Source organism: Artemia franciscana, chromosome 3, assembly GCF_032884065.1.
Source record: "Artemia franciscana chromosome 3, ASM3288406v1, whole genome shotgun sequence".
In the NCBI taxonomy this organism is placed as follows: Eukaryota; Metazoa; Arthropoda; class Branchiopoda; order Anostraca; family Artemiidae; genus Artemia; species Artemia franciscana.
The window spans coordinates 5236512-5260821 of record NC_088865.1 but is presented as its reverse complement, the minus strand read 5'-3'; the positions used below and the strand labels follow the sequence as shown (position 1 = coordinate 5260821).

General features: G+C 34.7%; 1 protein-coding gene across 1 annotated transcript in view; it reads left to right on the top strand.

Annotated features, from left to right (window-relative positions):
* LOC136024797 (uncharacterized) overlaps window positions 1-23685 on the top strand; it is a 29421-nt gene extending 5736 nt beyond the window's left edge. The window contains exons 2-4 of the mRNA XM_065700266.1: window positions 12882-13011; window positions 16632-16764; window positions 22919-23685. Coding sequence (XP_065556338.1) covers window positions 12882-13011; window positions 16632-16764; window positions 22919-23044 — 389 coding nt within the window. The 3' untranslated portion in view covers window positions 23045-23685. The remainder of the gene's footprint in view (window positions 1-12881; window positions 13012-16631; window positions 16765-22918) is intronic.
* Window positions 23686-24310: the final 625 nt, after the last annotated feature.

The following is a 24310-nucleotide window of genomic DNA, read 5'->3' as shown; positions in this document are numbered from 1 at the left end:
TTAAAGTTTTGATTGAATGTCTTTGGAGGAGGGAGCTGATTACCCCCTGATTACTTCGGACACTTAAAATTTTTAGTCAATGAGCCCCCTCCAAAGTTTATACAACCCCATCCATATGATATGGCTCTGGGAAAAAAGAATAAAAAGCAAATTGAACAGTGCTTCAACTAATTGAATAACTATCTCACTAATCGTAATGCTTCAATGAATTGAAATATTATGGCTCTTTGATATAGGCAGTGCTTTAAACCAGAAAAAAGCAGAGAATTTAAGCCAGTTAAATAGGATTTTCTGCTAGGCTGAATTTAATGGTGTAATATCCTGACTTCAGATCATTCCTCTTTTAGTTGGTATTTTACTTCTTTTTCCAAATTTTAGCCATTTTGTCTAGGTTTGTAATTTTTTCCAGGCTACTTACATTTCATAAATTCTGTGTATTTAGCATCACAGGCAGTGTAATAGCGCTGCCTAAGTAAAAAACAATTTTGACATATTGTGAGGTTTTTTTTTTTTTTAGATTAGATTAGGGTACTTTGTACAGAAAAAGTTGTTGTAGAAACTTCGAAAAGGGCTCGATTCGATTGTAAATTGAAAAGGCTAGTGTGCTTTTTAAGAGTCAAAAATAATTGGAGGGTAACCGACTCCCCTCCAATGCCCAGCAATTTCCCCAAATACATCCAGTCAAAATTTTGATATAGCCATTTTGTCAAGAGTAGTTTGAAAACATAGTCTAAATAGTCTAAATACCATATAACGAGGCCTTTGAGGCTGAAACAAACTCCTAGATCCAGGAGATAAGGGTTGTAAGTTATGCCCTAGGGTCACTTAAGGCTATTATGGAAGGGATGGTTGTATAATCTTTAGAGGAGTCTCATTCGGTTGAAAGTTGGAAGTTCTAGTTTTCTTTTAAGAGTAAAAAATGATGGAGGGCAACTAGCCCGCCCTCCTGACCACCCCTATTTTCACCAAAAGCATCTGATTGAAATTATGAGATACAATACCTCTAGGGTTGGCACAACCCTCCGAGCCCTGGGGCAACAGTTGTAAGTTATGCCATGGGGACATACAAGGTTTTTATGGAATGGCTATTAGTATAAACTTAAGATGGGGCTTATTTGATTTGAAATTAGAAGTTATAGTGCCCTTTTTAAGAGTCAAAGGTGATTTGAGAGCAAGCAGTCTCCCCCCTTCCCTCGCTCATCATTTCCCCAAGCACATCCAATCAAATTTTTGAGATAGCAATTTTGTTCAGCACAGTTGAAGGGTCCGGAAATTTTGTCTTTGAGCATGACAACCACCCCACAGCCCTCAGGGCAGGGGTTGTAATTTATGCCCTGGGGATATGTATAATTTTTTTTTTTTTAGAAATGGTGGTCATATATATTTTGAAGTAGTATCGTTGGATTGATAATAAAAAGTTTTAGTGCCCTTTTTAAGAGCCAAAGTGATCAGACGGCAGCTCCCCAACACGTCATGTTTTCTCAAAATACATTTAAAAGAAATTTTGAGTTAATCATTTTATTAAAAATAGATCAAAGATCCTATAACAAGGTTTTTGGGGTTGTTACAAATCACCAGAGCATGGGGGCAAGGGTTATAAGTTATGCCTGGGGCCATTTAAGGTTTTTATGGAATGGATGATTGTATAAGCTTTAGAGGTGGCTCATTTGGCTGAAACTTGGAAGTTCTAGTTCCATTTTAGTAGTCAAAATACTGGAGATCAACTAGCCTCCCCCTAACTACCCCTCTTTTTATGAAATGCATCTGATTGAAATTATGTGATATCCATTTAAAACAAAATAGTCCAAAGAATATATAATAATGCCTTCAGGTTTGACACAATCCCCCTGAGCCTTCGGGAAAGGCCTCTCTAAGTGATGCCCTGTGGGCATATAAGATTTATATGGAATGGGTTGTCATATAAACTTCAAATGGGGCTCGTCTGATCTGAAATTGGAAGTTATAGTGCCCTTTTTAAGAGTCAAAAGCGATTTGTGAGCAACCAGTCCCCCCCCCCTCCAACATTCATCATTTCCCAAAAACATACATTCAAACAAAGATTTTGATGCATCTATTTTTTCAGTAAATTTTAAATATGCAGTAATTATGTGTTTGGGTATGTCCCCCCCCAGAGGTCTCAGGGCAAGGGCTGTAAGTTAGGCAATTCGATCATTGTTTGCATTCACTATATCTTATGGAGAAAAGGTGTGAATGTTTCACTACTAGCCTACTTTCCTAAAATACGAATGGCATTATTGTGAATCTTTCAAGGAATGTTGTGGGGAGCATTGAACTAAATCAAAGCATGTAATGTGTATATGGGTTGTCAAAAGGGCCTAACTTAGGAATGACTACTATTGTTGCAACTACTATTAATAACACATTATTACTGCTGCTACTGTTCCTGCTATTACCACTACTACTATGGTGCTAGTGCAATTAAGGATAAGCGTATTAAGATGAAAGATTGACATATTTGAAATATAATCAAAACGCACTATGTGCATGCAGATTGTCAAAAGGGCGTATCTCAAGGATGGATTTGGGTATTAAGTTGGAACCTTCAGAGAATACTTAAAGGGGGAGGTTGATTGACAAAAAGGTAAATCACTACTAATACTACTACCACTGCTAATTTCACTACTACTGCTACTAAACTGCTCCAACTCTACTTCAATTGCATCCCCTTCTAAGGCTTTGAGTATTAAGATGAAAATGGTGTCAAAAGGGGGTCAAATGTACACATCAGCAATATTTTTGGAACGGCTTACCATACCAATGTGAAACTTCTGGGGCATCATGAAAGTCATGTTCAGCTGACAAAAAGGCAAGATGTATATGCTACTACAGCTATTAATACTGCTGCTACTAATGTTACTACTACTACTAATACAACACTAACACTGCAACTGCTTCTTCTACTACCACTGCAACTACTTTGATACTAGTAATATTAAGGCTAAGTCTGAAGGTATAATTTGAGAGAATATTGATGGCAAATTTGAACTAACAAACGCTATGTGCATTTAAATTTTCAAATGATCTTAAAAATTGATTTGTGTATTGATTTGGAACATTGTTGTTGAAAGAAAACCAAAAGTGATATATACTTACTGCTACTAATGCTACTACTGCTAATACAACTATTGCTACTACATAAGATAAGGATATTAAGGTGAAGCTTTCAAGGAATAATTAGGCAGACTTTGAACTAAATCAGAACAAAATATGATCATGGAGATGGTCAAAAGGATGACAAAGCAATATCCCAATAACGGCTTGCATTATGAAAAGGTTATAAAAGGGTATTAAACGTGCATAAAAACAATATTGTATGCAGAGCTGCTCTATCATAACTAGTAATGTCACTGATACTTTAAAGGAGCTAATTTGATTGGAAATTGAAAGTTCTACTGCCCTTTTTAAGAATGAAAAGTGATTGGAGGGCAATCAGCCTTCCAATTCTTTTTCCCTGAAAAAGACTTTGTCGGTATAAAACAAACATAAATAAATTTTAAAAAAATCCACAAAATAAGTTTTTCAAGGAAAACAGAAGAACTTGATCAAAACAAAAATAGGCTAAAATAGTATCAAACAGTCTACCAACTATAAAACTACCATAAATCACCATCTATAAATAAATGAAACCCAAAATAAACAGAAATTACAGTGAATAACAGAGTCGCAGTCAAAACCAGCCGAAATTAACATGATTCGGGCTCACAACCCCTATGTTTTCAAGGCGAAAACATAATTTGCACTGGACTGAAAAAAATTTTAATGTTTTCAATTTATAACTTTAATGAATAAAAAATTAATAAGATTCTAAGGAATAATTATGAGCATCTGCATATTAAACCGACATTGCACGTTCGTTTGTATGAATTGTGTTCGTTTTGGGTTTCATTTATTTATTGATGCTGATTTGTGGTAGTCTTACGCTTGTTAGAGTAAAGGTTCTTTTCAGTGGTGATTGTATCGAGCCAGTCATCTTAGGGTCTAGTCTGTTTTGAACGGAAATAAAAAGTCCTTGTCCTTTTTAATTGAGGAATAAGATTGGAGCCTCTTTCGCCACTATTCTCCCCAAAGATATTCGGTCGAAATTTTGAGCTATTCATATGTTTCAACATAGTTGAAAGGTCTGGCAAGTATGACTTTTGAGATCAGATTACCCACTAACCCCACAGTTTTTGGAGAAAGTGCTCTAAATAATTTCTTAGACCACACTGCTTTTCCATTTACGAAACAAATAATTGAAGAAAAAACGGGAAAAAACGGAGGTCAAAGCATGGTCAATGCTGTAAGAAGTCAACGGACGGCAGCTAAAATAGCAAATGAAAAAATCCATTCAATTTATAATTGTGTTTCATTAACCTGTAAGATTTTGATTGGATTTGGGGGTTGGGTGACCTCTTTTTCGTATTGTTACAAGTATTTATATTTTTCATTTTTGATAGATCCCCATTTATACAGCGATTGTGGCAGAGGAAAGTGCCAATAGAAACAATTATTGCAGTTTTTTCTAAAGTTACAGTCAAGTGCGGGAGTGTTTGTTTTAAAAATGTGAGTTCTTGTTTCTTTTATGTTTGATTGTTTATATTTTTAGTTTGGTTTAGTTGTCGTGGCATTTTTTAAAATGTCTTAAAAATAGTCTTAAATTGTTGTAATTTTCTCCCTTTTTGTTTTTTTTTCCCGTTGAGAAAGGCTCCCGGAGGTGGGGCCGAAATATTCGGAGTATTTTTATTTTTTGTTAGTTAAAGTGTAGTTTTTATTTTATTTTGTTGTCACTGCTTTATTTAAAAAAATTAAACCCGTTTTTTCTTCAATTATTTGTTTCGTAGAAAGTGCTCTAATTTGTGGAATTCGCCTATTGTTTTTTTTTATTTTTTTAAGAAAGAAAAGGTTTATTAATCAACAATAAACAAAACAAAACCTTAAGCAAAACTTGTTCAAGCACATAATCACCCCACTAGGCCTATATATAAATCAGCTTATGAAAGGTGACAACACTTAAACACCAAAAACAAAACAAGAAATGACAAAAAAAAAACATTTGATACCATCAAACCAAAAGATCAAACAATTTGATTAATTTAATAAATAAAGAAACCAGATAACTCACCACCCATCCTTCTGATAAACCCTAAAACAATGGTCTTTCCGCAAACTTTGGAACTTACTTGGGTTTGTTTCCTGTACAATATTGTGTGGCAAAGTATTCCAGGCACTAGGACAAAGATGACACCCAGAAAACTTTAATCGTCTAGTACCTACTCTGAGATTCCTATACTGACTTGAACTCTTTGTATTATGCTCGTGAAAACATGAAACAGGTAAAAAGACCACTGAAGAACTTGTGGCAACACATTATTTTGGTATTTAAGCATAAAGAGAGCATTATAAAAGTTCACTAGACCAAAACTGAGCAATATCTTAAGTTCGACATACCTAGACCTCACTGAAGAACGTCTATCTACGCATTTCAGCACTCACTTTATTCACCACTTTATTTTGTAGCACTCTCAATGGATGAAGATGAAATGCGAACGTAGAAGACCATACAGTAATACAGTATTCTAGCTGTGTAAGCACAAGAGAGAAATAAAGTGTCCTTACGATATTATCTGGAAAATATGCTTAAATTTTCTGGTCATTCCGACACTACGAGTAATCTTGAGAGAAATATGACTGACAAGATTCTTAAAGCTGAGGCACTCGTCCAGTACAACTCCAGGAAACTTCACTGATTTAGCATGATGTTTCCACTTAACTGAATCTGCTCAATCCAAGGAGATCAATTAGGACTTCTACCATCTATCACCAAGGAACTTTTCTTGCTGTTCAACTTTAGTTTATTCAGTCTCATCCATTTTTCAATGTATAGCTTACCACTTTTAAAAAGCTTTACCAGCTCCTTTTCTGTCCTAGCAGCCACATTTGCAAAGTTCGGTACGTGTATAGATAAACTTATCATCAGCAAAGCTTGATAAAATAGCCTTAACAGTAGAAACTTCACTAGTTGACAGATCACAGCTTACCAGGCACTTATGTAAATCATTAACATAGATGAAAAACAATAGGGGGCCCAGAACTTATCCTTGAGGAACGCCAAATTTTATACTTTTGTCACTTAATTCAAAATCCCATATTTTAACGCACCGGATCCTTTTATTCAGAAAATAACTTAATGGTTGCAATAAATTTTCCTGAATACCATAATTCTCAAACTTTTCACCAATATTTCATAATTCACGCAGTCGAAGGCCTTTTGATATTTAAGAATACTGACACAACTTTCAGACCACAATCCAACGTATCATTAATAAACAACGTTAAAAATAGAATAGCTTGCTCGGTCGACATCACTTTCCTAAAGCCAAATTGAGTAGAAAAAAAAATGATCTTGATTGAAGGAACTTTACAATTTGATTATATATTAACTTTTCAATTACTCTAGAAATAACAGGAAGTAGCGATATCGGTCTCTAATTATCCATTTCTTCCAAGTCTCCTCCTTTAAACAAATATTTCACATGTGTTTTTTTTAAACAATAAAGAAAACTCGAAATTTGAAACACTCATTATTTAAAAAACAAATTCCATTCAGATTGCAGGGTAAACACAACGGAAAACCTTTAGAGTAATTAGGTTAGTTCCGGCTGCACCAGTTTTCATGTTGTTACCAACTTCAGATACTTTACTTACTTTTACTGGCTTCAAATAAGCTGACACATCACATTCCTCAGAAAGGAACTGCGTAAACGCACCATCATCTTGCTCGAGCGAGACACTCGATCCACATCCTACGGTAGAGAAATGGGCACAAATTGATTCGATGCTCACACTGCCCAGATTAATTTCACTCACACGCGATTGATCTGGTTAAATTACATATTTAATGAGCATCCATGTTTTTCCAGGATTACCCTCTGTTTCTTTAAACTTAAATGCAAAATACTCAGCCTTAGACTTTCGTAATAAACTATTCAGTATATTATTATAAGACTTTTAATATTCCTCAGTTACACCTTTCTTCCGAAAAAAAATCTGAAAGCATCTGGTTTCTTTTTTCATAGATAATATTAAACTATTCATGACCCAAAGTTTTTTAGGCATGCCATATCTTCCTACCTCCTTAATCCTAACACAGTCTTGGAGAAAACCAACTATTTTGTAATACCACTTATGAAAGTTATGATTAATATCCATTTTATCCTCCAAAAAACTAAAATCAGAATTTTGAAGCCTCTGTTTATACCTTGTCATCACTTCTGAGTCAACTACCCATTTAAACACTTTAGTTTGTCCACCCCCACTATTTGTCTGTCTGTCTTGTCTGAAAGACGTTATCCAATATTGAAGAACTATTTGATGTCACACGATTACATATGTTTCTAGCTGGCTTAAGACCCCAACAAAATCAAATCAAGAAACTCTTGAACTCGCAGATTGGAATCTGTTGCAAATCCAGATTAAAGTCACCACATACAAAATACGGCTGATTAGAGACATATGACATATTCAATTTCTCTTCCAGTGCGTTTCCTGATGGAGGCCTATAAATCAGCACAACAAAAACTTTAAATTCTTTACTAGACGACTGTAGCACTAATGATTCAAAAGCCATTTCCTTGTGCTTTGTTAATGCTGTCTTAATTATAACACTGAAATCATTCTTTATATTAACCGCCAAACCTCCATGCAAATGCAGCTCTATTTTTCATCACTAACTGATAATTCGGAATCTCTAACAATGACAAATTATAATCCTTTAACCAAGTTTCAGTATGTGTCATAACATGTGGCCCGCTTTTACGTGAGAGATCGTGAAAATGCTGGAAAGAAGTGCCTATACCCCGGCAATTCAGATGATAAACAGAGAGACCATTTGGTATCAAATATCGCTCACCAGCCCTATTAGAATGATAATCCCGACTAGGAACTCCACCTCCTATATCCCCAAGAGTGACTTAATTATTCTTCAGTTCTCTTAATAAATCTTAATCAAAGTTAAACATTTATAAAAATGTACCTTAGTGATGGACTTGAATAATGGAAGAACCAGAATATTTTGTTTGCAATCCAAAAGATGAATGTCAATGCAAAACATAACCAAACCTAAAAAAAAAGAATTAATATCACAATCATATTCATTATAACACAAAGATAGGCATAATAGCCTGGTAAGTCACGATACAAGAATTCCAAAACAGCAAACCATCCATGCAATAGCCGTGCCAAACACAATATTACAACTACTTTTATCTCATTTTTTATCCCTTACTCATAATAACAAAAAAAGAGGGACAGAAAAAAATGCAAAAAAAGCTATTTTAATAAAAAAAAAAACTAACTTTAAAAACCTACATCAGGAATAGGGTCACCCACAGAGAAAACAACTTTTCTGCCATGCCCGTTAGAATATATAAAGACGGAATCTTACTCATAATACTCATAATAACAAAAAAAGTGGGACAAAAATGTAAAAAAGCTATTTTAATATCCCCCCCCCCCAAAAAAAAAAACACTAACTTGAAACACCTACATCAGGAATAGGGTCACCCACCGAGAAAGCAACTTATCTGTGATGCCCGTTAGAATATGTAAAGACGGAATCTTACTCATAATACTCATAATAACAAAAAAAGTGGGACAAAAATGTAAAAAAGCTATTTTAATATCCCCCCCCCAAAAAAACACTAACTTGAAACACCTACATCAGGAATAGGGTCACCCACCGAGAAAACAACTTTTCTGCCATGCCCGTTAGAATATATAAAGACGGAATCTTACTCATAATACTCATAATAACAAAAAAAGTGGGACAAAAATGTAAAAAAGCTATTTTAATATCCCCCCCCCCCAAAAAAAAAAAACACTAACTTGAAACACCTACATCAGGAATAGGGTCACCCACCGAGAAAGCAACTTATCTGTGATGCCCGTTAGAATATGTAAAGACGGAATCTTACTCATAATACTCATAATAACAAAAAAAGTAGGACAAAAATGTAAAAAAGCTATTTTAATATCCCCCCCCAAGAAAACACTAACTTGAAACACCTACATCAGGAATAGGGTCACCCACCGAGAAAACAACTTTTCTGCCATGCCCATTGGAATATATAAAGACGGAATCGATTTTTCCACCCAAGCTTGCACACCGATTTCTGGAAGCTTCAGTTTTTGTTCATACTGACGCTTCTAAAAACTGGCAATCCTAGCGGCGCATTATCACTAAGAAATATATTCTTATTTCCACTAATAATTTTTCCCATTATAACGGGTAACGGATAAATAACTGGTGGGGAAGGAGGCCTAGCTGCCCTCCAATTTTTCGGTTACTTAAAAAGGCTACTAGAACTTTTAATTTTTAACAAACGTTTTTATTAGTAAAAAATGTGCGTAACTTAAGAATTAACTTGCGTTACAAACTTTTATATTCTTATATTTTTGTTATGTGTACGAGGGGGTTTGTACCCTCGTTAATACCTCGCTCTTTACACTAAATCGTAAGTTTTGTCCCAGTTCTTTAAGAATGACCCCTGAATCAAAAAGGCCGTAGAATAAATAGTTGAAATTACTAAAAATACTTTAGCATAAAGAGCGAGGTATTTATCTCCGCCTAAATACCTCGCTCTTTATGCTAAAGTATTTTTAGAACCCCTCATATGCGTAATAATCTCTGTTCGTTTTAAATTTCAATGCTATTCCTTACTTTCAATTGAAAAAACGTTTTCATGTTTATTTTTTCATTGTTTTTTTATAGTAATGCTAGAAAATCCTGCGCCCTTTTCATTGAATTTTTCTTCCCCCATGACATATTCCTCCAAGGAAAGATCCTCCCACATAGCCCCCTCCCATCAACCCCACCCCCCAAACCAAAAAAATCCCCCTGAAAACGTCTGTACACTTCCCAATAACCATTACTATATGTAAACACTGGTCAAAGTTTGTAACTTGTAACCCCAGGGATTGTGGGGGAGTAATTCATTCCCAAAGACATAGTTATTATGGTTTTCGACTATGCAGAACAAAATGACTATCTCAAAATTTTAATCTGTTGACTTTTCGAAAAAAATGAGCGTGGGAGGGGGCCTAGGTGCCCTCCAATTTTTTTGATCACTTAAAAAGGGCACTAGAACTTTTCATTTCCGTAAGAATGAGCCCTCTTGCGACACTCTAGGACCACTTGGTCGATACGATGACCCTTGGGGAAAAGAAAAAAAAAACAACAAACAAATAAACACGCACCCGTGATTTGTCTTCTGGCAAAAAATACGAAATTCCACATTTTTTTAGATAGGAGTTTGAAATTTTCGCTATAGGGTTCTCTGATACGCTGAATGGGATGGTGTGATTTTCGTTAAGATTCAATGACTTTTAGGGGAAGTTCCCCCCTATTTTCCAAAATAAGGCAAATTTTCTCAGGGTCGTAACTTTTGATGACAAAGACTAAATTAATTGAAACTTATATATTTAGAATCAGCATAAAAATTCGATTCTTTTGATGTATCTTTTAGCATCAAAATTCCGTTTTTTAGAGTTTCGTTTACTATTGAGCCGGGTCGCTCCTTACTACAGTTCGTTACCTCGAACTGTTTGACTATCAGTTTTATCTTTTCTTGACGGGACTGCACCTTTGAAATATGGTACCAATTTCCTATTTATTTTAAAAATATCAGTTTTATCTTTTCTTGATGGGACTGCAGCTTTGAAATAGTGGCCATCTTTTTTCACATCAACTACAATATAATTCGTACTATATTCATCTCCAAACCCTATTCACAAATAGATTTAAATGATTTTCTTTGCCTGTTCTTCATTGTCACGTGGAAATTTCCATACAATAGTATTTTGCTCAGTCATATTGTTTTCACAGCACAACATTCTATTTTTTTTAAATCAGCATTTTCTTTACGAAGGATTTGCGTTTCTGAAGTAATAACGCTTATCTGGGTTTGTACATTAGCTGTCTTATTAACGATAACACTGTATTTTCATTCCATAAATTGAAAGTTCCTGTGCATTAGAAATAAGAGTTTCTTCAGCAGATTTTACTTGGGCTTCAAGTAACTTAAACTGTTCCGTTGAACTGTCCAATTTTTATCCATTATCTTTAACGACAAACAATGTTTCTCCGAAACTCTCGGCCAGGCTTGAAACTGTCATATTTGATTTACTTAATGGTGACTATAAACAAAAATCATCATCACGTGACACATCTTGTCTGGACCTTTTGTCTTTTCTTTTCATCTCTAACAGCGACCAAAACAACAAAATTGAACAGATAAAATCTTGTCTAAATTTGTAAGGACTGTTTACCCACGATGTTGTCAGCGTGCAATATATTTAATCGTTAACCACGGCGAACATGTTACTCCTGCAAAGGTAGACGCCGGTCAAAACTCCAACAATATTTCAAAAACGTATTCCAATACTTTCAATCAATCTTTTGGAATAACACTACTTCTTTCAACTGAAATAAACAATCGCTCGGCACAGAGCACACAGAGGTCTTGCTTGTTCAATGGATAAATTGTGTTCATGTATAGTGAACAACGGACAAATTGCCCATTGGGAAATTTTTTAGGTTAAATCGTACACGGAAGGAGGGGATTTCCTGACCTAATTTGAAGAAGAGTCAGAATTCAAATAAAAAATGTTTTTTCAACTGATAATAAGGAGCAATATTAAAACTTAAAATGAACAGAAATTATTTTGTATACGAGGGCTATCCTTTCCTGAACCGTAGCTCTCTATGCTAAGTTTTTAACTTCTGACTATTTAAGAAAGACTACGTGAACACAAGGGCTGTTGAATGTGAATGAAATGTATATTTAAAGAAATTCAGGACTTAGCCCCCTCATATACAGAATTATTTCGGTTAGTTTTAATGTTACTAATTACTTTCTGTTGAAAAAAAACTTGTTATTGTTTTTTTTTATTTAATTTTGGTAAAGCCTGTAACTGTTTAATCTGATTTGGCGGATTATTTTTAGCTTGCGAGTCTTACACCATTTTACCTACCGCATTTCGTAGCATAAGTTCTTACGTAGCAGTGTGAAAGATCCTATAAATCAGAATTTTAATAATTGATTTACCAAATTTTTAGAGATTGTCTCTCTCTCTCACCTTACTAAGCTGAATGTATTCTCTTTGTTTTTCTTTGTGTATTTTTCAGTGTATCTTACAGTATCTGAGAGTAATTCAAATGATTTTATCCTTACTGCTACTATGTTCCAATTTATGTGATTTATCTTCGCTTTTTATTACTATACATGAAATCATTTTTAACTGTCTCTGGCTCAGAGGATCCTGGGGCCCATAGTATAACTTTACGTGGATGTTGTTCTTACTGGAACTTCAAAATTGGAAATTCCCTCTCCCCATCAATCCTCATATATTCAAAGCCTACGAGAAAATAAAATATGACTTTTATCTAAATAGCTTAGTGCTAATTGGTTAAGTCAAAAGCTGCTGAAATTCGAAAATCATTGCAGAATCCCCTCCATAGTTTCGATTTACTTTTTAATATATTCGCGTGTTTTAAAAGCAAATGACTTTTTATTGTCGAGTTTTTGAAATATTTTTATCGGAAAGACTTCGCAAGGCTTACTCTTTGGTGCCCAAAATAAAAAGGTGTGTGTGACATTTTTGTAATGTTTTAAGAAGCCCGAAATAATCATAATTTGTTTCCCCCGCCTCCTTTCAACTCAGTTTTCTGAGTGAAAATCTGACTACTGGCGCTAGAGCCCAATAGAGCAGTACTTTTTAACTGAATTTCGAAAAAGGCCTAGTTTTAGGTCTGATGATTTTTGCTTGGGGCACAAGACTATACTCTTCGTGATTTTTGATGCTTATTCTTTTAAAAAATTTAGCGAAATGGTGCAAGACGAACTGGCTGTACTACCAAGAAGAGTTTAGAAGGAATTCGAAAGCAATTCAGCCGTATCATAAGGCTCTGCTCTTTCTAAATGATTTTAACGACAGCGAAACGACAGCGAGAGCGTAAGGTTTTTTTCTCTCTCTTTTTTGTGTGTGTGTATGTGTGTGTGTGTAAACAATAACAACAGATGCAAATACTCTCGGAAAAGTGGAAGGGGAACAAAAACAGATAAAGAATTTGAAGAAGATTAGTGCTAAGAAGATCAATTAACCATAAAAAAATGAGCATCATTTGTATGATTAATTGGTGAGACATGGTTTTGTTCGTTTTGACTTTTGGTTGATTCAGGTCTAATTTATTTATTCATGGTAATATTTTTTGTTTGACTTGTGTTAGTTTTAATTTCTATTTGTCTTTTTGTTTCTGTTGGTTTTTAATTTAATTTTCGGTTAATTCTTGTTCAATTTTTGTTTGTCAAGTTTGACTTATTCTATGACTTAATTTCTGCTCCTTTGACGTTTGAAAATTGGTCTTAACAAAACTATTTTACTTGAATGTACAGTGAAGCCTCCAACTCCAGGGCTCTCAAATCTGTTGAATTTGATGAAATAAGCATCAAGAAAATTTAGCCCCCCTTTTGAGGGTGTTTACCTAAATTACTTGCAAAAAGCTCGTTGATATAGCAATTTCATCTCAAATGAGCCATTAAAAATCTTTTTTTGATGTCAGTTTCAGTGCCTCTCTAGCAGCGACTAAAAAAAGGAAGTAGAACAAAAAAAAGCCACATCCCATGTGGAAAAATGATTTTCCTTGTTGTTCAAGATGAGGAATTGTATTTGTGTTAAATGAAGTTTTCAGCTGTGGTATTTCTAATTGTGGAGTCTTCATTTGGTCTGGGAGCATTTGTGGGATTTCAGACTTTTTTCAAAATTACAATGAATATATTTTCGCAACAATTTTTTTTTGCTAAAAATGAACAAAATAATAGTTCTGAATCATCTTCAAGTGGCGATTCTTCGTTTTCCCCCAAAATTTTTGCTTACTTTCACTGCAGTGCTAACTTTGCTTGGATAAATTTAAATCAAATATATTGCACATATTTGGAATTGAACAAAAAACTAGATTGTTTTGTTGTTTATATATATTGGGGCCCGTGCCTTTTTTTTAATCAGATAAATGTCCATTTTTCCTTTTACATAGATTTACCTACAAAACAATTTTAATTTGCAAGTTAAAAGCTCAGAGGTAGGTTTGCTTGTTCGCAAGAGCAAAAAATTGGTTTGAAATCTAATTTTTATCTGAATTACTCGCCATTGAAATATAATTGATCATAAAGCAAGCTCGATTTTAACTTCCCATACATTTGGTTGGACCGAGTCTACACTTGACCGCGTCAGGGGCTACCTGACTTCCTTTGTGTACGTATATTTTTTAAGGTAGTTCGTGTTCTGAGTTCATGTGTAGACTTCAGGGTTGATACATAGATTTGACATTGGCAGTAAAAGTGAATCATTTTTCTACAACTGTATTACATAATTTTCCCTGAACCCTGGTGGGGCTAACATGGGAATATTGAGAATTATAGTCATTGTAGTATCCACCGGAGGACCCTTCCCCCATCAGGGATATATTTATTATTGAAGGCACAGATCTTGGAACATACCCCCCCACCCACCACAGTTAGCACACTTGTCGTACCAAAAAAGGTTACGTTGAACCCGTGGGACTGCTCGAACGCGTTACTATACTCCAAAGGATGCCAGTAGCGGCACTAGTGGCACTGTGCAACTTAAGTTAGGACTGCCAGATCTTACAATGGTGGTGTTGGAGAGCAAATACTGGTGGCTGCTGTGAGGGTGTCTCTACTTACCAGTCATTACCATGAAAAGCTTGACTCTCAGTTTATTTTAATGATACTTAAGTTTACCATGACTGGATTTTATGAATTATAAATAGTATTTCACGTAATATTTAAAAGGGACCTTTGCTTCGTCATCTCAATGTTGTCATAGGTTGGTAAACAAAAAGTCATAGGTTGGTAAACTAACAGATAAGTCGGCCAGAACTTAAGTATCTAAATTTGCGAAAATACTGGTTAAATAGTATCTATTAACACTGACAACCATAGCTGCAGTGAAATTAAACGCTATTTTCCTATCTCCGGAAAATTTTTTGATAGAAACCATGCAATTAAATACCTTGTAGGGACTTTGATTAAGGAAATCCCTTTTTCCCCTCCTTTACCTATATTTCTATATTCCCTACTTAGAATAGCATCCTTGGCATATCCCTCTTGTGCTTTGAGTACCCTTGTGTTAAGGATGTTACTTGCTGTAGGTTTACTCATTAGGTCCTCCCAGATCCTGAGCAGAACCATTTTTCCTTAACTCTTTTTGCTCCCTTGCGCCCCCTCCTCTTTTGTTCAACCTCAACTAAAACCCTCTTGTATTCCACTGAAATTTTAAAGATCCCCCCCAAACCCTTTTCCCATTATGCTCTTTAAGCCTCAACTAACACTGCAGTCTTATATCAATTGAACTTAATTCAGAAAAATGTAAGAAACCTTCTGTTTGCTATATCACCTAATCATTAAAAAGGTGAAGCTCCCTCTGTTATTCTCCCTTTTCACTCATTTGGCCTCAACTAAAAACACGATTTTATCTGATAAATTTACTACTAAAAATTATAGGGAATTTATTTGTCCCTATCATGGATTTTTAAATCGGTGACTCTCCCTATAACCTCCTCCCATCGAATCTGTTTTATTTTTATTTTTAGTAGATCTTTTATTTTGTTCATTTTGTTTATAGACACTGTTTTCTTTTATCCAATTCTGACATATTTATCTTGTTTTCTATATATTCAAATGTTACGTGTGACATACCAGACAACATGCTGCATGTTGTCTGGTTGCAACATGCAACATGCTGCATGTTGCATGTTGTCTGGTTAGAACATGCAACATCCTGCATGTTGCATGTTGTCTGGTTGCAACATGCAAAATGATGTATGTTGTATGATGTCTGGTTGCAACATGCAGCATCTTGCATTTTGCATGTTGTCTGGTTGCAACATGCTACATGTTGCATGTTGCAAAGAACCTAATATGGGGGGGGGGTGGATTAACGCCAGATTTTTCTTCTCACTCAATTGGACTGTCTTGGCTTTTTCTGCAATTAGCCATGACTTGATGCCCACAACTATTCCATTTTAATTCAACATGCAGCATGTTGCATGTTGCAACCAGACAGCATGCAGTTAGTCATTAGTAAATGAAGCCATCGTTAATTTAACAGTAAAGCAACTCAAATCTAATGAATTATTCCCAGGTGATCACCTTCTATGTTTTTTTTTTTTTTTTTTTTATCTAATCTGGATCCCCCAGAGCCAGTGATAGTTTTTTTTATAAACAAACTTACTTTAATTACCTTATTTTATTTATTATTTTTCTTTTAAAAATATGTAATGTAGCCTAAAAATGTCAAAATTCACACATAAGACTCTTTCTTGCTTTTGAAGTAAGAGTGGTTTTGACGTATAAACTATCAGCAGCGAAAAAAGTTAAATATTTTTTACACAAATTTAAAACGACACTGGGGGGGGGGGCTTAGGGGTTTTGTGTATATATTAATAATGCGGACTTCTTTAGTAGCAAATGACTCACAACGTCTCCACAAGTCAGACTTTAAAGACTTTAGTCTAACCTTGTTATATCCTGTGCTAACTCATTTCTTTTCTTCAGGACGAAGATTATCGTGCATGTTGAAACAACTCCCCATTGGTTCGAAAACGTTGGAACAGATGTCGAGATAATTTTCAAAATAAACAAGAATACTAAAATGCGAAAGATAATGAAGGGATTCTATGATCGAGTGGTAAGTAATTAAAATGGAAGTTCGGAGAACGTGAAGCTGTTTCAAATTCCTAGTTTTTAAGGCCCGTGTAGGCTAGTGTCATCCTTCCGAGTTGAATTTATTAAAATTAAAAAAAAAAAAAAATTTAGAAAAAAAGAGTTCATTCTAAAAAAATATTATGGAAATTGGAATTAATTGTTATTAAGAAAAAGAAAAAAACAACGCCAAAATGCTCTTTGCATGGCTAAATACCTGGAATAAAAAAGAGTGGAAGTTACAGATACTAAATATACACCCTTATTGCTATAAAATTAAATAAAAGAAAAACATTTTTTTTTAATGTGAAGTAAGGAGTGACATTAAAACTTAAAACGCCGCAGAAATTATTACTTATATGAGGGGGTTGCGAGTATGATGTAGCTTCACATAAAGTTTTCAGTTGGCCTACTTTTACCAAAATTCTTCGACCCCCTTTATGAAACTTCTTCTGAATCCTTCTATCTTTTAATAAGCTTTTTTGAGATACTTGTTGAGAACTTTCTAGATTTCTAATCGAACGTTTGTCTTTAAGGACGTTAATGCTGCAAGCCACAGAAGTACAGTCATTTATTCAAGCATTATTTGTGAATCGTAATTACTAGAATAGTTTTAGATTTTATATATTTAAGCAATATATTGGACATGTATCTGTCCTTAACCAGTAAACGTGTCCGATTTGAAGTCTTTTTTGGAGGGGGGAGGGGGTGAATCGTTTCGTTGTGAGCATGTTAGATTTCGGCTAGATTTAATTTTTCAAACTACTGAAAATGATAACAACACTTGTTAATGAAGGGAAAGTATTCAATTGTATTAGGCATCAATTCTACCTTAAGCACCCAATTCCGATCGCTTTTCCCGGCATATTCGTAATCAGCGGGTTCGATTTGATGGGAAATCCACTTTCAACCTAGTGTACCTTTTGGGTGAGGGGGGTGTCAGATTTTCCGGACCTGGCGCCTGGACTAAAGAGACTGGATCTAGTCCGGGTATGTCAATAATATATCTAAAACTTGTGTTTATTCTTCCCATGAAATTTCATCCGGATCTTTCCACTCCAAGCTTTTTCAAAGATTTCCAAGATTTCCTCTTCCCCCTTCCACCCCCAATGTTCCCAGATCCGATCCAAATTGATAATGGAGTGTCTGAGACACGACATCTTTCTAAATATAAGTTTCATTAAGATCCGATCACCCGTTTGTAAGATAAACATACCTTATTCTTTATGATTTCCCCTCCCTCCAGCCCTCCTCCTCAGATGGTCGAATCAGGAAAACGATTTTTATCGTTACCAATTTTCATCGTCCTAGGACATCCCGAAGCACCGAACTTGCTAAAGCACCGGAGATCCCCCCCCCCAAACTACCACAAAGAGAGCAGATACGGTCCGGTTATGTCAAACACGTACCTAGGACTTGTGCTTATTCTTCACACCAAGTTTTATCCTGATCTTTCCATTCTAAGCGTTTTCCAAGATTTAAGGTTTCCCCCTCAAACTCCCCCAAAGCCACCAGATCTGGTCAGGATTTAAAATAAGAGCTCTGAGACACGAGTTCCTTGTAAATGTTGAATTTCATTAAGATCGGATCACCTGTTCGTATATTAAAAATACCTCATTTTTCTAATTTTTCCGAATTAACCGTCCTTCCACTCCCCCCCCCCCCAGATGACCGAATCGGGGAAGCGACTATTTCTAACTTAATCTAGTCCGGTCCCTGTTACGCCTGTCGACTTTCAGCGATCGCTATACTGATCACGTTTCTAGTTTTGGATCTTCTTCGTGTAAAACTTGGGGTGGCCTGGGATTCAAACCTGAGACCTCTCGCACCCTAAGTGAGAATCACCGCTAGAAAGCAGGCCACACTTAACAACAAAAACCAATTTGTTTTATCGGCAATTCTTCATAAAATTCTTCTCAGCAATCTCGATCGCTATATGTCTCGATGTTAAATATCAAGTGCCATAAAATTTATCATCTCCTTTAATCAAGCAACAAAGAATTATGGATTTTCACTTATTGATTTTAAAATAGATGACGGATCTCTCAAGTGCAGTCAAGTTCTAGTCACTTCTAGTTCTTCTTTGATGCAGCTGAATGCTTTCTTCTTCTGCTCTTTACCCTTCATCAAGCTACTAGCCATAGTCACCACCTTAATTTTTGAAAAGGGGTTGGGTTGCCCAGCGACAAATGCTTCAACAGCTCTTACGCCGTTTTCTTCAGCAGCCAAAAGACTATTTCGGATTGAATTTTTTGCAACCTCACTAGTCATGATGTTCACAAGTTCTTTTTCTTTACAATCTAAGGGATTCACATAACTTTCAACTACTGACACAGTCTTCAACACAAACTTCTCGTTTTGAAAGTCTGCCTTCTCGGATCCATCATACTCGCTGTTTCCGTTTATTCCAGCTAGTTTACAAACTGGGGCTGATACATTTGCACAAAATGGCAAGGTAGATATCCACTTGGTGACCGCACTGGTATTCAGAGTTAGCCCCTTGATGCCGCCTTTTTGTTTTGCCTCAAGGTTCAGACTCCAAGGCATGGTCTGGAGAAACTGCGTTAGCTGAACCAACAGATCTTTTCACAGTAAAGTGGCCTTGCAAAAACTGCTTGCGAAGTTGTTCAGGTACACGCTCATGTCTTGCAAATACATTGTGAGATAAGTTGCGTACTTATGGTGGCCTCCAGATGCCATAAAGGGAAGCATCATACTGGCTGCTTTTAAATCCAAGTCAAAGTTCCCACAGCGGTCAGCCAAAAGAAGTTGGAGTATAATCAAGACCATTCGAATGTACTCTAACCAAAGCTTCAAAGTCGGGTAGGTCTTCATTTAATTGTCAAACTCACCAATGGGAGAAGTCAGTGAATTTAGATGGAAAAAAAACTCAACTTGAAGACGTCTTCCATCACTTGCAGAAGCTATTATTCCTGCTATGTCTTCTAGTTATCTATGTCTTCTATTTATTGTACCTCATACTTCTTCGCTGGAAGCTTCAGTACGATTGTCGCTGTTGCGCACAGCCTAGCGAGCAATTGTTGACTAAAAATCCAACTCCGACGAGGAGCCACAAGAAAGTAAAAAAGGATGTTAAAAAAGTATTTTTTTGCCATGAAGCACCAGTCGCAGACCAGCGTTCCAAGCATATTCTTAATCGCCGTTGTATTATCTATAAGAGGGTGTAATTAGACCTATTGTACTTTTTGGGTCGGGTGTTTTGAAAACTAAGCATCTTTTTCAATGCTGGCGCCCTGACTACTTCGGGGGAGTTGGGATTTTTAGTGCTTTGGTGAAATTTCATTTTAGTAATTTATGTGCACAGAGCCAATTCAAACATGCATTAATTCAAACACGTTCGGAAATTAAATAAAAAAAACTAGTTTTTTTTAACTGAAAGTAAGGAGCGATATTAAAACTTAAAACGAACAAATTATTCCGTGTATGAAAGGGGCTTTTCCCTTGTCAACGCCCCGCTCTTTAGGCTAAAGTTTTTTACCGTTTAATGAAGTAGAATTAAGAGAAAGAGTCAAACTTTAGCGTAAACAGTGGGGCGTTGAAAGGGGAACAGCCCCTTTCATACAGGAATAATTTCTGTTCGTTTTAAGTTTTAATGTCGCTCCTTACTTTCAGTTAAAAAAATGTAGTTTTTTTTTATTTAATTGCTTTATAAAACGATGCAAAACTCTCTGCTGAATCAAAAATGCTGTCATCAGGTACAAATTCTCTAAGAAATAGATGAGTCATATTTTGAGAGATTTTGCATTACAATAGGGATATATTTAGGAATTCTTAAGTTTTCAATACATTCTGCACAACCAAATCCACGTATATTACCAGTCATATGGTCGTGATCTAAATGAAAATCTTTATCTTCTGTTTTCTTTTCACAATATGACAGCTTTTAGTTATATTATTCCATTCTCCACTTGTGTATAACCTTGATCCGTCCCTTTATTTTCTTTCTTTCTCATTGGCTATTTCTGTACACACTTCTGTTATGTTGGTTAAAAAATGTCCGCTAGCATCTTCACCAAAGTATTTGAAATATTTATTTTGCGCTATGTCAAAAGAACAATATACTTGGAATCCATAAGCAAATGGCTTTTGCTTTGCTACTTTATTTGTCTTTTACCTTTCTTTTGATCAAATTCTTCTTTTTATGATTTAAAATCAGCTGTAATACGTTATGGTACTTTCGTTTGTTTAGCTATATATTAATTAAGTTTTACCTCCTCGTTTTTGGATGGTTATGTCAGGATCTTCCCAATTTTCTTTTTTATTATGTTTTTCAAATTTTTCTTGTTCATTAAAGTGTCTTCCACAGAAAGTACATGACGAATTTTATGCTTATTTTCAAATAGTTGAGTTGCAAGTAATCTGCTTAAATCTATTTAAAACATAATGATTTTCAAAATAGAGTAAATCAATCATGTGTAGAGCAGTTTTTCCATTGATTTAGTTTTAGGAACATGAACTCTAGCCACTTTATTTTTACTTATTTCAAATTAACAAAATTCAATGTTATACTTGTTTTCAAATTTATAAATATCTTGAACACCAATAGGAAAATTAGTAATCCCTTTAAAGTTGAATTCATTTTCATATGGTTTATACTTTGGTAGTTTATAAACATGTCTATCATTCGCTGGAGGAAGATAAGTGAGCATTGACCAAAGAAAGCATTTATTGCCATTATTAGTTTTTATTATTGCAAGCTTTTTCATGTTTTACTTATTCGGTTATTTTTATAAGTACCTCCCACATAATTTGGTAGTCTTGTCATTCGATAATTAATTCCGTCGACTTCTTCATTGTAAGCCTGATCTGGGTGTATTCTGTATGACTAATGTGTGTATGCTCCTGTGATCTGCTTAGATGGCTTTGTTCGATTTTACTATTTTTATTAAAAATCCAGGAATAGCTGTGATAATGGATAGGTTCGGGTTCTTCATTATTCTTCTCAAAATAAAATATTACACTTGTTGTTAATTGAACTTTTTGGCTATCTCTGCCTTTCATTCTATTTTTTTAAATCTCTAATTACAGAGTCAAAAAGTGGTCCAACATCACCTCTATTTGCATTCAATTAATTTTTTTAGACATAGACATTTTTTATTTTCATCCAAAACATATAAATTAAACAGAGAATTTACCATTAACGGCAAAAAATTACCATTAATTTTTCAATTAATTGTGAGAGTTTTCTTTAATCCATTGAATACTCGAATTGTTATCGCGTTCTTCTTCTTTAAACTTGTTCTCTAGGATATTCGAAACATCTCTTGTGTTTTCTTATTTATAAGTAAATTCGAAAAATGTCAATATTCATATTTCTTTAGCACTGTTTTTACCGCTTAAATATCTAATGAGTTCTTAAGTATTCTTATTCACTTTCTTATTAGTCTCAAATTGTTTAACGAAATAACCCTTTCCTTTATTCTTTTTGTTATAATTTCCAGCATTTGGAATCTGTTTTGATTTAATAAGTTCTAAGTTCAATAATATCTTTATTCCACAACGTGTTAAATTGATTTTGTAAATCTGAAATGGTTCTATTCTTTTTTATGATTTCATTATCTGACCATGTTTTCAAATATGAAATATAATTAAATTTGTAGGGTATCCTATCATTGAGTGAGACTAGCGTTTGAAATTATTTTCATTGAAAATAGAAAAATACGATAGGTTTGCCCATTTTTATATTTTGAAAATAAATTTTTTTCTTCGTTCGAATTTTCGTGAAATGATGCCACTGCAACGGGAATCTTACCACTTTCTAAGAGGAAACAGAAATTGACGGAATAGAGAAAAACCCAGAACAAAGGGGGAAACCAAAGTCGTAAACAGATCGCGCAACAGAATTGTAGAGAATGCTCCTGAAGATTCTTTCTGGTTATGAGACTGGTGTGAGCTTTGAGGTTTTTTTTTACTATTATTATTTTATTATTATTATTCCAGTTTCACAAAGGGACACTCATTAATTGATGTGTCAGAAGTTCCACTTCCGAAGAAGTTTCGATTTTTCATATAAAGCTTACATCAGTGATGGCATCAAAGGAACTATTAAGTTATTGGTGCCCTTGTATTATTCGCTTGATAATAGGGCCCTTTGGTTTATGGTTTTTCAATGTTTTCAGGGTGTTCCGCTTCACAAATGTCGTTTCCTTTATTGTGGTAGGAGAGTAAATGATGATGATACGCCCGAACTTCTAAAGATGGACCTTGAAGATGTCATTGACGTATTTTATGAGCAAATTGGCTAATCATAATTTCTGTGTTGTGTTTCAAGTTTTATACAATTGATTTTTAATGCGATGGGATTTATAATTTTCCAATAAAATTATACGCTTTTTGAATTAAAAAGTGTTTATTCTCACACGTGACCGCTGTATCCTCATCTGGCATCTGTTTTTGAATTAAGTGACATTTCGGCTGGTTCACTTCAATGTCAACATTAGGGTTGCTTTTTGTATAAATTTTCTGCTAAAAACTGAAAAAAATGGGATGGCAATAGAGGTGCTAGTTTCGAATATCAAAGAGAAATTGAAGTATGAACAAGTAATTTATATCAAAATCCTCCTGCCTCTTAGCCCAAGACACAGTAGGCTATTAACTTTTACAATTGGGAAGGAGACAGTAACCTAACTCTCGTTTGTATTTTTACAAATACGTTTACAAATAACGTTTACAAATAACGTTTGTATCTCGTTTGTTTTTAACTCTCGTTTGATTTTTGTTCGTTTTGAGCTTGACTTGCACATCCAATTTAAGTTTTACTCGTTTTAAGAATTAATATTCACTTAAATTAGTACTTATGTATGTTTAATTGGTATTAGTGTTTATTTAGTTTGTGTTCGTTTTGGGTTTTTATTAGTCATACAAAAGAATATACTTCTCTCTTGTACTTCTTGGTGTCCTCTTCCCACAGGAAGCCCTTCTTGCGGCAACTATTCCTTACCATCTTTCAATTGTTTTACTAATAATAACCCGTCTTGTCCCGTTATCCAAGACAAATTATCATTACAACTTTCTTTTATAAAAATGTCACCCATACAAAAAATGAAAACGTCGGAACAAATTATAGTGATAGAACGTTTTTTTTTTAATTTCCCTTTTTATTTTTCCTTCAAAATATGCTTTGGCGTCTATATACACTAGCAAAGAAGAACACATTTTATAACAAGAAAATGATAATGCTGTTTTACTCACACTCACAGAAGGATAAGAATTGATATTCTTCTTCAGACACATATATCAATCAAATCTCTGGAAGCAACTGACTCCATCCATTCAATATCCAGTCATTCTTTACATCTTTAACCCCTACAATTAAAATCAAACGTTCTCAACTTTACATTTTCTTCTTTTATTTCTAAACATATTAGTACAATTTTATCATGATCGATGGAATTAATTGTGGCCTCCTTTTACATCTTTAAGTCCTGCATTCTATTAAGTCGACCATGTCTTATCTTTCTAAGAATTTAAGATCGCTGAACAATTGCTAAAAAAAAAAAAATTAGAAACAT